The sequence below is a fragment of the Schistocerca cancellata genome, chromosome 8 (genome assembly GCF_023864275.1).
Source record: "Schistocerca cancellata isolate TAMUIC-IGC-003103 chromosome 8, iqSchCanc2.1, whole genome shotgun sequence".
NCBI classification, from domain to species: Eukaryota; Metazoa; Arthropoda; class Insecta; order Orthoptera; family Acrididae; genus Schistocerca; species Schistocerca cancellata.
In genome coordinates, this window is record NC_064633.1 from 493,433,814 (window position 1) to 493,446,955 (window position 13,142).

Below are 13,142 nucleotides of genomic sequence, written 5' to 3' on the forward strand. Positions count from 1 at the left end.
GTTGTATTTAGAGGGAAACAAGGCCCACTGCTGCAAGCTCTGGGCCGCCTCCTCGGGGACCTCCATGGATGGACTGAGGCTTGTGGTTCATTACTGGTCAGAATTTGGTGCCATTCAAGAAAATGCAAAATTTGTTGACTGTATACACAATGGCCAGAGCCTCCATCTAACCTACGAGTACTCTTGGAGCTGTGCTGCACAAAAAGTTTTAAATGCAAACACCACCAGTGACTGCTTGGAGCCATCCACATTCTTATGGGTGAGGACTACCCCACACAATGCTGTGGGGTATCTGTAGTCAAAACCATTGGTTTGTTGGGATCAAAGACAAGGTAACAAGACACAATGCTGACCAGAGGCACTCCTTCAGCTTGGTGAAGGACTGGTCCCATGCTGGAGACTTGACAAAGAGATCACCTATTCTGTGAAGGAGATGCAGTGGGTGCATGATGTTGAATTACCCAGGAATGAACCAGTGAAAATAGGCAATTTTATCTAAAAAAAAACCCTCAGTTCATGCAATGATGAAGGATGTGGCAGTTCTGTAATGGCCTGAAATACTCTGTATGGGTCAGACATCCTGCCTCAAGATGACATGGCCCAGATGTTCAAGAGGTGGTTGGAAAAATTTGAACTTCTGCAGACTGCAACACAGATCCATGGCCCTGAGTTTACAAAAGAGGGCCCAGAAGGTGTGCAGGTGGTCACTTGTAGTATGTCTTGTAACAGGATGTCATCCAAGTAGTTGAAGCAGTGCAGAATAAGGGACATGATCTGTTCCAAATAGTGTCAAAAAACATCAAGTGCACTTGCTGCCCAAAACATCAACTATTCATATTGTTAAATGCTGAATGGTGTGTTAATGACCATGATATGCTTGGACTCATCATCCAGTTGTAACTGGTGATACACTTTGGAAAGATCAACTTTGGAGAAGAACTGACCCCCTGCTAACAGTTTGTCTGGACATGACAAGGAGTACATGTTGACATTGACTGTGGTGGCCTTAAAATTGCCATGAAGGCACAATTCACCAGAGGGTTTCTTAATGATGACAAAGGGTATGCACCATTCACTGGAGGAAATGGGAACCACAGCCCTGAGAGAGGCAAGCTGGTCCAGCTTCTCCTCCTTGACTTTTGAGCAGAGGGCCAGGGGAGTCTGCCTAGCATGAATAAAATCTAGGACTAGCTGACTGCTTCAATGTTATGTAGGCTTGAAAGACTGTGATACACCCTAGGCTTTCCAAAAAAATCTTCTGACGTTCTGAGCACAGAGATTTCAAAGACTAATACAGGACCTCTGCAGATACCAACTGTATGGAGTCCATGACCGAAAAGCCAAAGACCTGAAAAGCATCAAATCCAAAAAGGTTTAAATGTGAACATTGTAGGTTAGGCCTTACCATGACTGTTACTGACATTAAATGAAACAACAAGTTTACTGTTACCAGTCACAGTGATTGGTAACAGTAAACTTGTTGTTTCATGTAACAAAAAAGTTTTGCTGAGCTAGCATCATGGATGACAATAAGGGCAATAGATTTAGTCACTAATTTATGGATGACTCCTGCCATGAACTGCCCAAGTGAGAGGCTTTGCTGTTTACAATATCCCCTGAGGTACCTGTTTACCAGTGGCAACTGTGAAGTATGAGGTCTGAATATATTTGGACATTAAGCAGGAAAACTGCCACACTGGTATCTACTTGGAAGCACAGCTGTAGCAAGGGAACCAGAACCTCAATAAAAAGCTTGTTGGCATTGTGATCAGGAACCAGCCCTGACAACAACTCTTCCTGAATATCCACATCCATGTTCTCTGAGGCTACATTCTGTGCAGTTGATTGGCAGACTACCACAATGTGCTCTTTTTTCGACACTTATGACAGACAATCCAATGCTGGGGACACTCTGACCTGTTGCGTTTGGAGTCACACAACACACACGAAGGCAACAGGAAGCAGCAGCTGAAACACTGTAAACAGGTTGTGCAGGAGCCACTGAATCAGCTGCTTGGACAGCTGTGATGCCATCCTCCCTAAATGCAGTGGACATAGGTGGCCCACGCTGCACTCATGTGAAATCACACCAGGCTCCAAGTTTCTGACCATCAGCATGAAAGACTTCATACAACTGGGCAATCAGCAATACCTCTTTGAGGGAGGAGTTTTCTGATTGGAGGGCCCATTGCCTGACTTCCGTACCTGGGGCAGAGAGCAGATCATAACATTGTGAACTGTGTTGTCTGCATATGACTCTTTTGACCTGTCTGAGGCAAAATGACACTTGTGTCTAAGGCTGTGGAGGATTGCAGCCCAGGCAAGATAAGGCTAATGGGGCTGCTTCTGGCAGTGATAAAATTCAACCCTAGTGGTCACAACAGGTGTGTGGTGGTCATAATAGGGAGACAGCAATGAACGTAAGGTGTCAAATGAAAACGAGGGAGGTTCCTGCAACAGGGTCAGCTGTCACAACAACTGACACAAGGTGGGGGTAATCTGTGACACAAACAGTGCATGACAAACCTCAGCATCTGTAATGTGGAAGGCTCAAAAATGCTGCCATAACCAGTGTTCGGATACCTCCTGATCTTCCACTGCCTCATCAAATGGTGGGAACTGAGTAGGAAATCGAGCTGAAGATAAAGATTTGAAGAGCACTGCTGACTGTGATGGATGAAATTCTGCTGTTGCTGCACAAATGTTTTAATTGGAGACTACATGCCACAACAAAATGAGGAAAGCAATTGTACAATAAAAAACATGTCAGTATGTTCTAATCCCACAAAGGAACATCACATAGTGACAGACATAACAAACTTTATTTAGTCTCGAACACAACTTATTATAATAGGTACACTAGCCACAGAGTGACACACAATACTATTCAGATATCACTTATGCAGAGATAAACATGTGAGTGAGTTAGAGCCAGCTGGGCCCATCTCTAAAAGCTGTCAACTGGTGGGTAGAGTGTGCAGACAAGATGCTGCACACACATCCACAAGTGGTAACCTCTGACACTTATCGAACTTCTAGCTGCATCTGCTGACTTCTGTGTCACGCCTTACACGTGTGCACCTGGGTCTCTGTTGTCAATCTATGCAGGTCAGTACAGATTGGAGCATTTGAATGCAGCTCTGAATTGAGCTTGAAACAAACCAATTCATGTTGGTCAAAGGCCATGTCAGGTCCCATGGGAGATCAGAATTGCTTGTCCATATTTTCCTGTAATGTGACTGCTTCATAATGGACAGAGTAAAGAAAATTAGCCAAATAAAGTGCCCTTGGCTGTAGCTGATTGGTGGTCTGATCCAGTAATTGATGCTTGGGGCCAAATATGGTAAATGACAGGTGATCTATGTCTACATATGTACTCTGCAAGCCACTGTATGGTACATGGCAGAGGGTATGTTGTACTATTAGTCGTTTCATTTCTGTTACAGTTGCAAATAGGACAAGGAAAAAACAACTGTCTGTGTGCCTTCATATGAGCCCTGATTTCTGTTATTTTAACTTCATGGTCCATATATTAAATGTAGGTTGGTGGCAGTAAAATTGTTCTGTAGTCGGCTTAAAATGCCAGTTTTCTAAATTTTATCAGTAGTGTTTCATGGAAAGAATGTTGTCTTCCCTCCAGGGATTCCAATTAAGTTCACAGACCATCTCCATAACACTTGTGTGTTGATCAAACCTACCGGTAACAAATCTGGGGCAGCCTGCTTCTGAATTGCTTTGGTGTGTTCCTTTAATCCAACATGGTGGAGATCCAAAACACTTGAACAGTATTCAAGAAAGGGTTATACTAGTCTTCTATACAACATCTCCTTTACAGATGAAATGCATTTTCCTAAAATTCTGGCAATAAACTGAAGGTGACCACTCACCTTCCCTACTACTGCCCTTAAATGCTAGTTTCATTCCATATTGCATTGCAACGTTATGCCCACATATTTAACCGATGTGACTGTGTCAAGCAGCATACTACTAATGTTATATTTGAACGTTATGGGATTGTTTTCCCTACACATCTGCATTAACTTACATTTCTCTACTTTTAGAGCAAACTGCCATTCACCACACCAACTATAAATATTGTCTAAGTTATCTTGTATCATCCTAAAGTCACTCAATGATTGACACTTTCCTGTACACCACAGCATCATCAGCAGACAGCTGCACACTATGTCTGCCATTTTATTTGTGTAAAAGTGGTCCTATCATGACTCCCTTGGTCACTCATGATAATATCTGTGACTAGATAAAACTCCTGTCCATAAATGACCAATTTAAATTCTTGAATTGCCTAAATGATAGTAGGAGCCCACTGCTCTATTTGGAAGCAGCATTACTGAGAAGCGGGTAATTTTTTGGAAGCGTATGCACAGACATCAATAGGTGAAACAGTTGTTACTTATCTGAATTAAGAGAAATCAATGACATCAGCTGCTTCTGGGCTTTGAAATAAATCCATAGACAACAAATGGAAATTTTGTGCCAGTCCAGGACTAGAACCTGGATTTCCAGCTTAACGTGAGTGATCGCCTTGACTGCCTTGGCTTTTTTGGGACGCTACCCATCTAACCCAAATTCCCATGTTACCACCCTGATTCTGACAAAAGGTCAGACAATTATTTCAGTGCAGATGCACATTACATCAGAGCTCCTGTGGGAATTGTGGTGAGCTGTCAGCAGAAGGAGAGTGGATACTGATGCTACTTGCATATGACAGGATGGGAGTTTGGGTTGAATGGGAAGTATATCAGGATAGCTGAAGCTCAGTCTGCCTTTGGCAGTGCTACGGTGCAGACATGTGACTTTGTTCCTCAGTGAGGCATAGCTAGTAAGTGTTTGTGTTCACCAAACAGGACTTTGCCAATACTGTGGGATACAAGTCAGTTTCCACTACCAGCAGCAGACCAAAGATATGCATTGCCAGTCACTGTGTGCACTTCAGTAGATCAATCACTCACTGGGTTTTCTTTCACTGGTTGGGGTGTATTTGCAGCAGAACTACTAAAACATACCCATTCAAGTTTTTCTTTTGCCGTACCCGTGACACATTGCATGCCAATGGGGCCAAGCACTGCATCTGTGATGAAGGAAATGATATATATAGCTGAGCAATGACATTGCTGCCAACATGGCCCATCACTGCTGATATAGTTGCTTACAGAGTTGCCCAGGCTACAGAGCAGGTGAGGGCTCTGCTGGAAGTAGCGCTGACATCCCATATGCCAAGCACAAGGAAGCTGGCTGCCATGACATCTTCTTCCATTCAAAACAAATTTTTATTTGTGGGCTTGAGCTATGGATCCAGTTTTCTCAGTACTTGTTTTTCCACTTCCAAATCAGGTGTAAGCCACACTATAGTGTCCCTGATTAAAGAGTCCATATAGTTCTGCCTACATGAACATTTATCCTTATAGGTTGGCAGCCCAGTCTCCATAAGAACAATGCAGATCCTTTTTTTGCTGACAAATTTTAACCTGGATGCTATAACATGTTTCTTCTCTCAAAAAATGTTCTTGTAATGTATAAAATATTCTAGACCACTCAAGTTCTACTGGATTTGTTAATGGCTCTAATTTATATATTAGACAATACAGTTCAGTATTTCCTGACAGAATATGGCTGCTTATCTTTTCAAGTCCAGAAATTTTACAAGCAAAAAAATATAACTTCATCATTGGTATTAAGCATTCCACTCTTCAGACTGTTCATTAAATCATGTTGTTCATTAAATGATGGAAAAACCATGTATGTGGGTGGTATAGGAGACATTCTTGCTACATTCGCTAATGCTTATACTGCCTGTGATATAGCTGTAGTTAGTTCTTGATAATCCGGAGTGATTTGTGTTTGTGATCATTGTTAGTGTTTCCTGTTTGAAAACCCACAATCTCACTTAAGTACAAAAATGTTCATTGTTCAGTGAGCACACAATATGGGTCCTGTGTCATCACTACTCTGTAACAGGCAAGCTACACACGTAATTAACAGAGGCTCACTGCAGTTTATTCAAAACAATAGATACATACAGGATACTCCTCAGAAACACTGCAAGACCTCTTACGTCCTTATCCCAAAGCAAAGTCCAATCATGCCGTATCAAAGTTCTACCTATAACAAATAAGACTCCACAATAAAAGCACATCAGTCAAACCGATAGCACACTTGCCACTTACTTCACAGACTGCATCACAACTTATTCAGACTGGTCCTGGGCCAGCTCGTATGCCATAGTATGGGACACTCCTGATGACAAGTACCCTGTAGGTAATTGTGCCACAGCTGGTGACAGTAATGTTGCACTAGCTGTTCAGTTTCTATAGTGACATTGGGTGGTGCCACTACACTCTGAAACATCACAATTTATTCCTTTCCAGATACTTTGAGAGCTCACTTAATAGTTCAGCTAACACTTATAGTGTTAAGTTATTTGCAACCAACATGATAAAATATGATCTAAATTCTTTACATTAGCATCAGAGAAATGTGTGCAATAACTTTTACTAGCATGCCATGATATGAATGCAGAAAGCATAAATGCTTGACAGATGTAACACTATTTACATATGCTTCCCACAGGTGTACAATGTCATCCCCTCAATTAGTGCCATCACTGGCATCAGTCCTCAGAGATATCTTTGGAGGACCTGCATAGCATTTCACATTGGACCACGGGTCATAATAGCATCTGTATATAAAATTCATTACCGCTATCTGCTGTCAAAGCTGTATAGTGAACCAAATGCCACAGCCAACAGGCTTCTGAATCTCTGTTACTGGCTGAACATGCTTGAGATTGGAGCTTTGTGTGGAGTTACGTATGTTTCCAATCGAGAAAACTATCGTAAGTATTCTTATAAATTCGTTTGGAGTCCATATGCATAATTAATGAATGAGCTATATGTCTATCTGTTTCAAAACTAGTTATGTTTCATTACAAAAATATGAGTTGTGCATTTTTAAAGGTGTCAATTTTTTGATATGTATTTCTTATTTTACAGCTGCACATGAAAAAATATTCATCACTTTTATGATTGGATCATTAAGTTACATGCTTGTGACCTTGAAAGTTTTCAAAATGGTTAAACCAACTATGACAGAAAGTGAAAGGCGTTCATATTTTATGAAAAAGGTTCTGTTTGGAACATCTATTTGCAGTACTGCTGGACTGTTAGTCTTCTTCCTCAAGCATCGACTGTTATGCCATGAAATGGGTAAGTAAAGCACACAAACACCTGAACTTAACAGAGAAGCGTGAGTTCTTGGAAACAGAAATTGATTTTTATTACACAGAGAAGAGAATGAGATATACGTTTAAGAGACCACCATGGACTCTAACATAACTTATTGGAAATAATAGCCAGCAGCCTTGCCACATTGGTAACATCAGGCTGGTAACATCAGTTCATACCTGATCACTGAAGTTAAGCAAAGTTGGCCTCAGTTATTACTTATATTGGTAAGCATCCAGGGAAATGCCCTTGGCTGACGGACACAAATGTTGCCGAAGTGGCTTCCAATTGAAAGACTTATGCCAGGCTGGTGTGTCTCATGACATTATTATTATATTATTGGAAATAATGAAGCCTTTCTCTCTTCAACTCAGTACTAAATCTTCGCTATTGCAACCTGTCCATTTTTATGTTCAATAGTCACTAACAAGAAAGTACAATTGTTTTGCCAATGAATGTGCTTAGCACTCTGTTTTCAACTGTTCAATAGTATTTTTTACAATCACCACAGACACTAACACAACAAAGAATACAACAGAATTATTCGTTGAATTCTGCTCATGTTTTCTGTGGCGCTGGCAGCAAACACTTGTCATCATCAGTGACTCACCCCTCTTACAGTCTTCTAATAACAAACTTCCGACCTGCACATAGAAACAGGTGGATCAGCAGAAACATTCTCACTCTCCCACACTCATACTTTAGATTAGATTAGTACTTATTCCATAGATCTTGAATATGACACTTCGTAATGATGTGGAACGTGTCAGGTTAATAAAAGGTGTCTATACAAGATATTACATTAGTTACTATATCCAAAAATTCATCTAATGAATAGAAGGAGTTTCCATTAATAAATTCTTTTAATTTCCTTTTAAATGGTATATGGCTATCTGTCAGACTTTTGATGCTATTAGGTAAGTGACCAAAGACTTTTGTGGCAGCATAATTTACCCTCTTCTGAGCCAAAGTTAGATTTAACCTTGAGTAGTGAAGATCATCCTTTCTCCTAGTGTTGTAGCCATGTACTACTTTTGAATTTGTTCAGATTGTTAATAACAAATTTCATAAGTGAATATATACACTCCTGGAAATTGAAATAAGAACACCGTGAATTCATTGTCCCAGGAAGGGGAAACTTTATTGACACATTCCTGGGGTCAGATACATCACATGATCACACTGACAGAACCACAGGCACATAGACACAGGCAACAGAGCATGCACAATGTTGGCACTAGTACAGTGTATATCCACCTTTCGCAGCAATGCAGGCTGCTATTCTCCCATGGAGACGATCGTAGAGATGCTGGATGTAGTCCTGTGGAACGGCTTGCCATGCCATTTCCACCTGGCGCCTCAGTTGGACCAGCGTTCGTGCTGGACATGCAGACCGCGTGAGACGACGCTTCATCCAGTCCCAAACATGCTCAATGGGGGACAGATCCGGAGATCTTGCTGGCCAGGGTAGTTGACTTACACCTTCTAGAGCACGTTGGGTGGCACGGGATACATGCGGACGTGCATTGTCCTGTTGGAACAGCAAGTTCCCTTGCTGGTCTAGGAATGGTAGAACGATGGGTTCGATGACGGTTTGGATGTACCGTGCACTATTCAGTGTCCCCTCGACGATCACCAGTGGTGTACGGCCAGTGTAGGAGATCGCCTCGGTCGTATGCAGTCCTGATTGTGGCGCTCACCTGCACGGCGCCAAACACGCATACGACCATCATTGGCACCAAGGCAGAAGCGACTCTCATCGCTGAAGACGACACGTCTCCATTCGTCTCTCCATTCACGCCTGTCGCGACACCACTGGAGGCGGGCTGCACGATGTTGGGGCGTGAGCGGAAGACGGCCTAACGGTGTGCGGGACCGTAGCCCAGCTTCATGGAGATGGTTGCGAATGGTCCTCGCCGATACCCCAGGACCAACAGTGTCCTTAATTTGCTGGGAAGTGGCGGTGCGGTCCCCTACGGCACTGCGTAGGATCCTACGGTCTTGGCGTGCATCCGTGCGTCGCTGCGGTCCGGTCCCAGGTCGATGGGCACATGCACCTTCCGCCGACCACTGGTGACAACATCGATGTACTGTGGAGACCTCACGCCCCACGTGTTGCGCAATTCGGCGGTACGTCCACCCGGCCTCCCGCATGCCCACTATACGCCCTTGCTCAAAGTCTGTCAACTGCACATACGGTTCACGTCCACGCTGTCGCGGCATGCTACCAGTGTTAAAGACTGTGATGGAGCTCTGTATGCCACGGCAAACTGGCTGACACTGACGGCGGCGGTGCACAAATGCTGCGCAGCTAGCGCCATTCGACGGCCAACACCGCGGTTCCTTGTGTGTCCGCTGTGCCGTGCGTGTGATCATTGCTTGTACAGCCCTCTCGCAGTGTCCGGAGCAAGTATGGTGGGTCTGACACACCGGTGTCAATGTGTTCTTTTTTCCATTTTCAGGAGTGTATATTGTGAGGCTACAGTGAAGATTTCTAGCTCTTTAAATAAGTGTCTGCAGGATGATCTTGGATGAGCTCCAGCAATTATTCTGATTACATGCTTTTGTGTAATTAACACTCTTTTACTCAATGATGAGTTACCCCAGAATGTGATGCCATATGAAAGCAGAGAATTAAAATAGGCATGGTAAGCTAATTTACTCAGATGTATATGACCAAAATTTGCAATGACCCTAATAGCATAAGTAGCTGAACTCAAACGTTTCAGCAGATCCTCAGTGTTTTTTTTCCAGTTCAACCCCTCATCAATGCATACACCTAGAAATTTTGAATATTCTGCCTTAGCTACCGATCAGCTGTTCAAGATGGTGGAAGGCTGGGTGTTTCTAGAATTTACCCCAAAATTCTTGAGGCACTAAAAACTCTAAAACAGCAGACATTAGGCAGGAAACTGAAAATTCACAGTTATTTAAAAACAAAGTAAAAGAATAGCTCAGTAGCCATTCCTGCAATTTATTAGAGTACTGGGACTCAAGAATGCAAATTCTGCATAATATTTGTATTAGATTGACTCTCTGCCAGTACATAGAGAGCTAATAGTGGTCTTTGTAACGTTGCATAACTACTTTGTTTTGAAGTGTTGCATAAAAGCAGCTGCTGAGTGTAGGATATGAGGAAGACAAATCTTTTTTTCCTGCCCCCAAAAGAATTTGTTTTTCTACAAACATACATATACATGGTAATCTAGAAGTAATTATTACAATTATAGTTTTAGAAGATTAGCACTACATATAATTTGCTGTTAATATACAGTAGTGGTCACCTCTGCCTGCTAATGTATTACTTGACTTGTTCCAAATCCCTGAAAGCTCTCATTCATGACAGGCCATGGTGTGTGAATGAATAAATGAATGAGTCAAATTTTTCCTGTACAAAGTCCTAGAGGCAAGTAAAATTACTGAAATTGTCTATTAGATGTGCTTGGGTAGCTCAATTGGAAGACAATTTCATGCAAAAGATAGGTGTTCAGATCTGAGTCTTGGTCTGGCATACATTCTTAACTTGCCAGAAGCATTCAACAGGGTATCTTTCTTCTCTAACTGTCTGATCACTAGATTACTCTGTGATTTCATTCTGCACAAATGTGCTGACCTTTATCTCTCTTAAAAGAATGAAGAGCAGCAGAAAGAGACGGCCAGCTTAGCTAAATATTCATTATAACTGTTGACCCTCACTTTCTGATGTCAGACTTCTCTCCATTTTCCTTAAGCAGACTGACTAATATTTATTACCTGTGAAATCTTAGGGTACAGTATTAGTTCTTAGAGAAGCCTGGTCAGTTCCAGAGGTCTTAGAACAAGGGAAAAATAGTAGATTCGTTGTTTAATGCCCTGTCAATGCTGAGGTCTTTACAGAGTGTCAGTACCAGTTTGAATTACTGCGATTGATGGTTTAACATCTGTGTGTGCTTGTAGGCTGAATAAGGAAAGTAGACATGACTTGGCTTGATGTAACAATTTATTAACGAAGCCCTGCAGGCAGAAAAGACAATAATACACTGCAATCAATAACTCATGCAAAGGCGTGAGAAGAGTTCAGTATGGCAAATTATTCTGTATCTAACACTTGGATTCATGCTTTACGTCAAGGAGTAGGACGTGGAACAGAAACCAACAATCAAAGAGTAAATCACAGAAAAAAAGTTGCTTGTGTATAGCGTCTCTGGTGTCCAGCAGGAAAGTTTTGCGGCACTGTACTTGCGAACACCCGCACATATCACGGTGCTGGACTATGACAGAAGACGCCACATCAGCCCCCATGGTGGAAGCAGAGCATCATTCCAAATAGCATGCTGGAAAATTGACATGTCACCCGTATCTTGAGGTGTGTGGTGGTGGGTCAACTGCAGTCCCTGGCTGCATCTGTGTTGGCAACAATGTTGATGGAGTGATTGCTGAGTGAGGCGGAAATCGTGGTAGGTCAGGCATTGTTGCTTCCGGAAATACGTACTCCAGTTTCATGCTGTTAATGAAGACTGTAGTCTGTTTTCCATTGATGAAAATGTCTATGGTCTTGCTTCCTCTGGTTATGACATGGTGTGGGCTGAAATATGGTGGTTGGAGCAAGGGTTCATAACATGGCGTGTGTGCAGGAGCATAGGTCATGATGGACAAACAGCAGGAGTCCTGTGTCAGTGAGGTTGGTGCGGACGGAGGGGAGCCACATTTTGTTGCAGTTGGTGAAGAAATTCCGTCTGGATGCCTGTAGGATTCAGCAGAGCATCGGTAGCCACGAGTTCTCCTGGCAGGCATAATGCTTTGCAGTAAACCAATTTGGCTGAAGAAGCATCCAGGTCTGGCTTGAATGTGCTTTGGAGTCTAAGTAATATCACAGGAAGTTCTTTGGTCCATTCGGTGTCATGACACATTAGGGCAGCTTTTTTGCCATTGCTCTATTAAACCATTGCTGGCAGCTCGTCATCCGGTGGTGAAGTGTGCCACAAAATTTTGTCAACTCTCGAAACAAATCGGACTCAAATTGATTTCCCCTGTCCGTCGTAATGTGCAGCAGGCAACCAAAAGGTGACACCCAGTGTGTGATGAAGGTGAAAGTGATAGTTTCTGCCGTAACATTGTCCCCTGGTGCAGCTTCTGGCCATTGAGTGTACCAATCAGTCATTGTAAGTATGTAACAGTGACCATTGGATGATGACAGTGGGCCGACAAGTCACGGTGGACATACGTGAATCATGCTGTCGTGATTGGAAAGCTTCCTGCTGGTGAGTAGACGTGGCGATTTATCTTGCTTTGCTGGCATTTCAAGCAGCATCTCGCCCATTCGCAGCAGTCCGTTTGCATTCCAGGCACCACGTAATGCATTGTTATTAAGTGTGTCATAGCTCATATGCCTGGGTGACATAAGTTGTGCAGCAAATGGAAAACGTCCATCTGAAATTCCAGAGGTAGGATGGGTCCCAGCTTCAATGTGGACATGTCACAATATAGCTTTATGTCGCTTCCAGGAATGTCTACCAGCTGCAGGCTGCGCTGATTCACCATTTGACAGAATTGCCTGTAATTCCGCATCAGCTTGCTGTGCTGCAGCAAGGTTGGTGTAACCAATTGTATTGGCAATGCTGCTGACTCTGGACAAACAATTGGCCACTACATTGCCAATCCCAGACACATGACGTATATCAATGGTAAACTGAGAAATAAACATGAGCTGGTTGTGTTGTCTGAGGGAACAGTTCATGTTGTTCTGACAGAATGCATATGTTAGTAGCTTGCGATCTGTAAAGATAACAAAGTCACGTGCTTCTAGTTGTGGTCCGAAGTACTTGACAGATTCGCAAATAGCCAGAAGTTCTCTGTTGTATGCACTGCAAAGTCTTTGTGAGGTTGTCAACTTGCGTGAAAAAAATGTGAGTGGCTGCC

At 42.8% G+C, this 13,142-nt stretch overlaps 1 protein-coding gene across 1 annotated transcript in view; it reads left to right on the plus strand.

The window, feature by feature from the left end:
* Positions 1-13,142, plus strand: part of LOC126094921 (post-GPI attachment to proteins factor 2-like) — a 107,502-nt gene that overhangs the window by 84,106 nt on the left and 10,254 nt on the right. The window contains exons 3-4 of the mRNA XM_049909568.1: positions 6,592-6,856; positions 7,014-7,226. Coding sequence (XP_049765525.1) covers positions 6,592-6,856; positions 7,014-7,226 — 478 coding nt within the window. The remainder of the gene's footprint in view (positions 1-6,591; positions 6,857-7,013; positions 7,227-13,142) is intronic.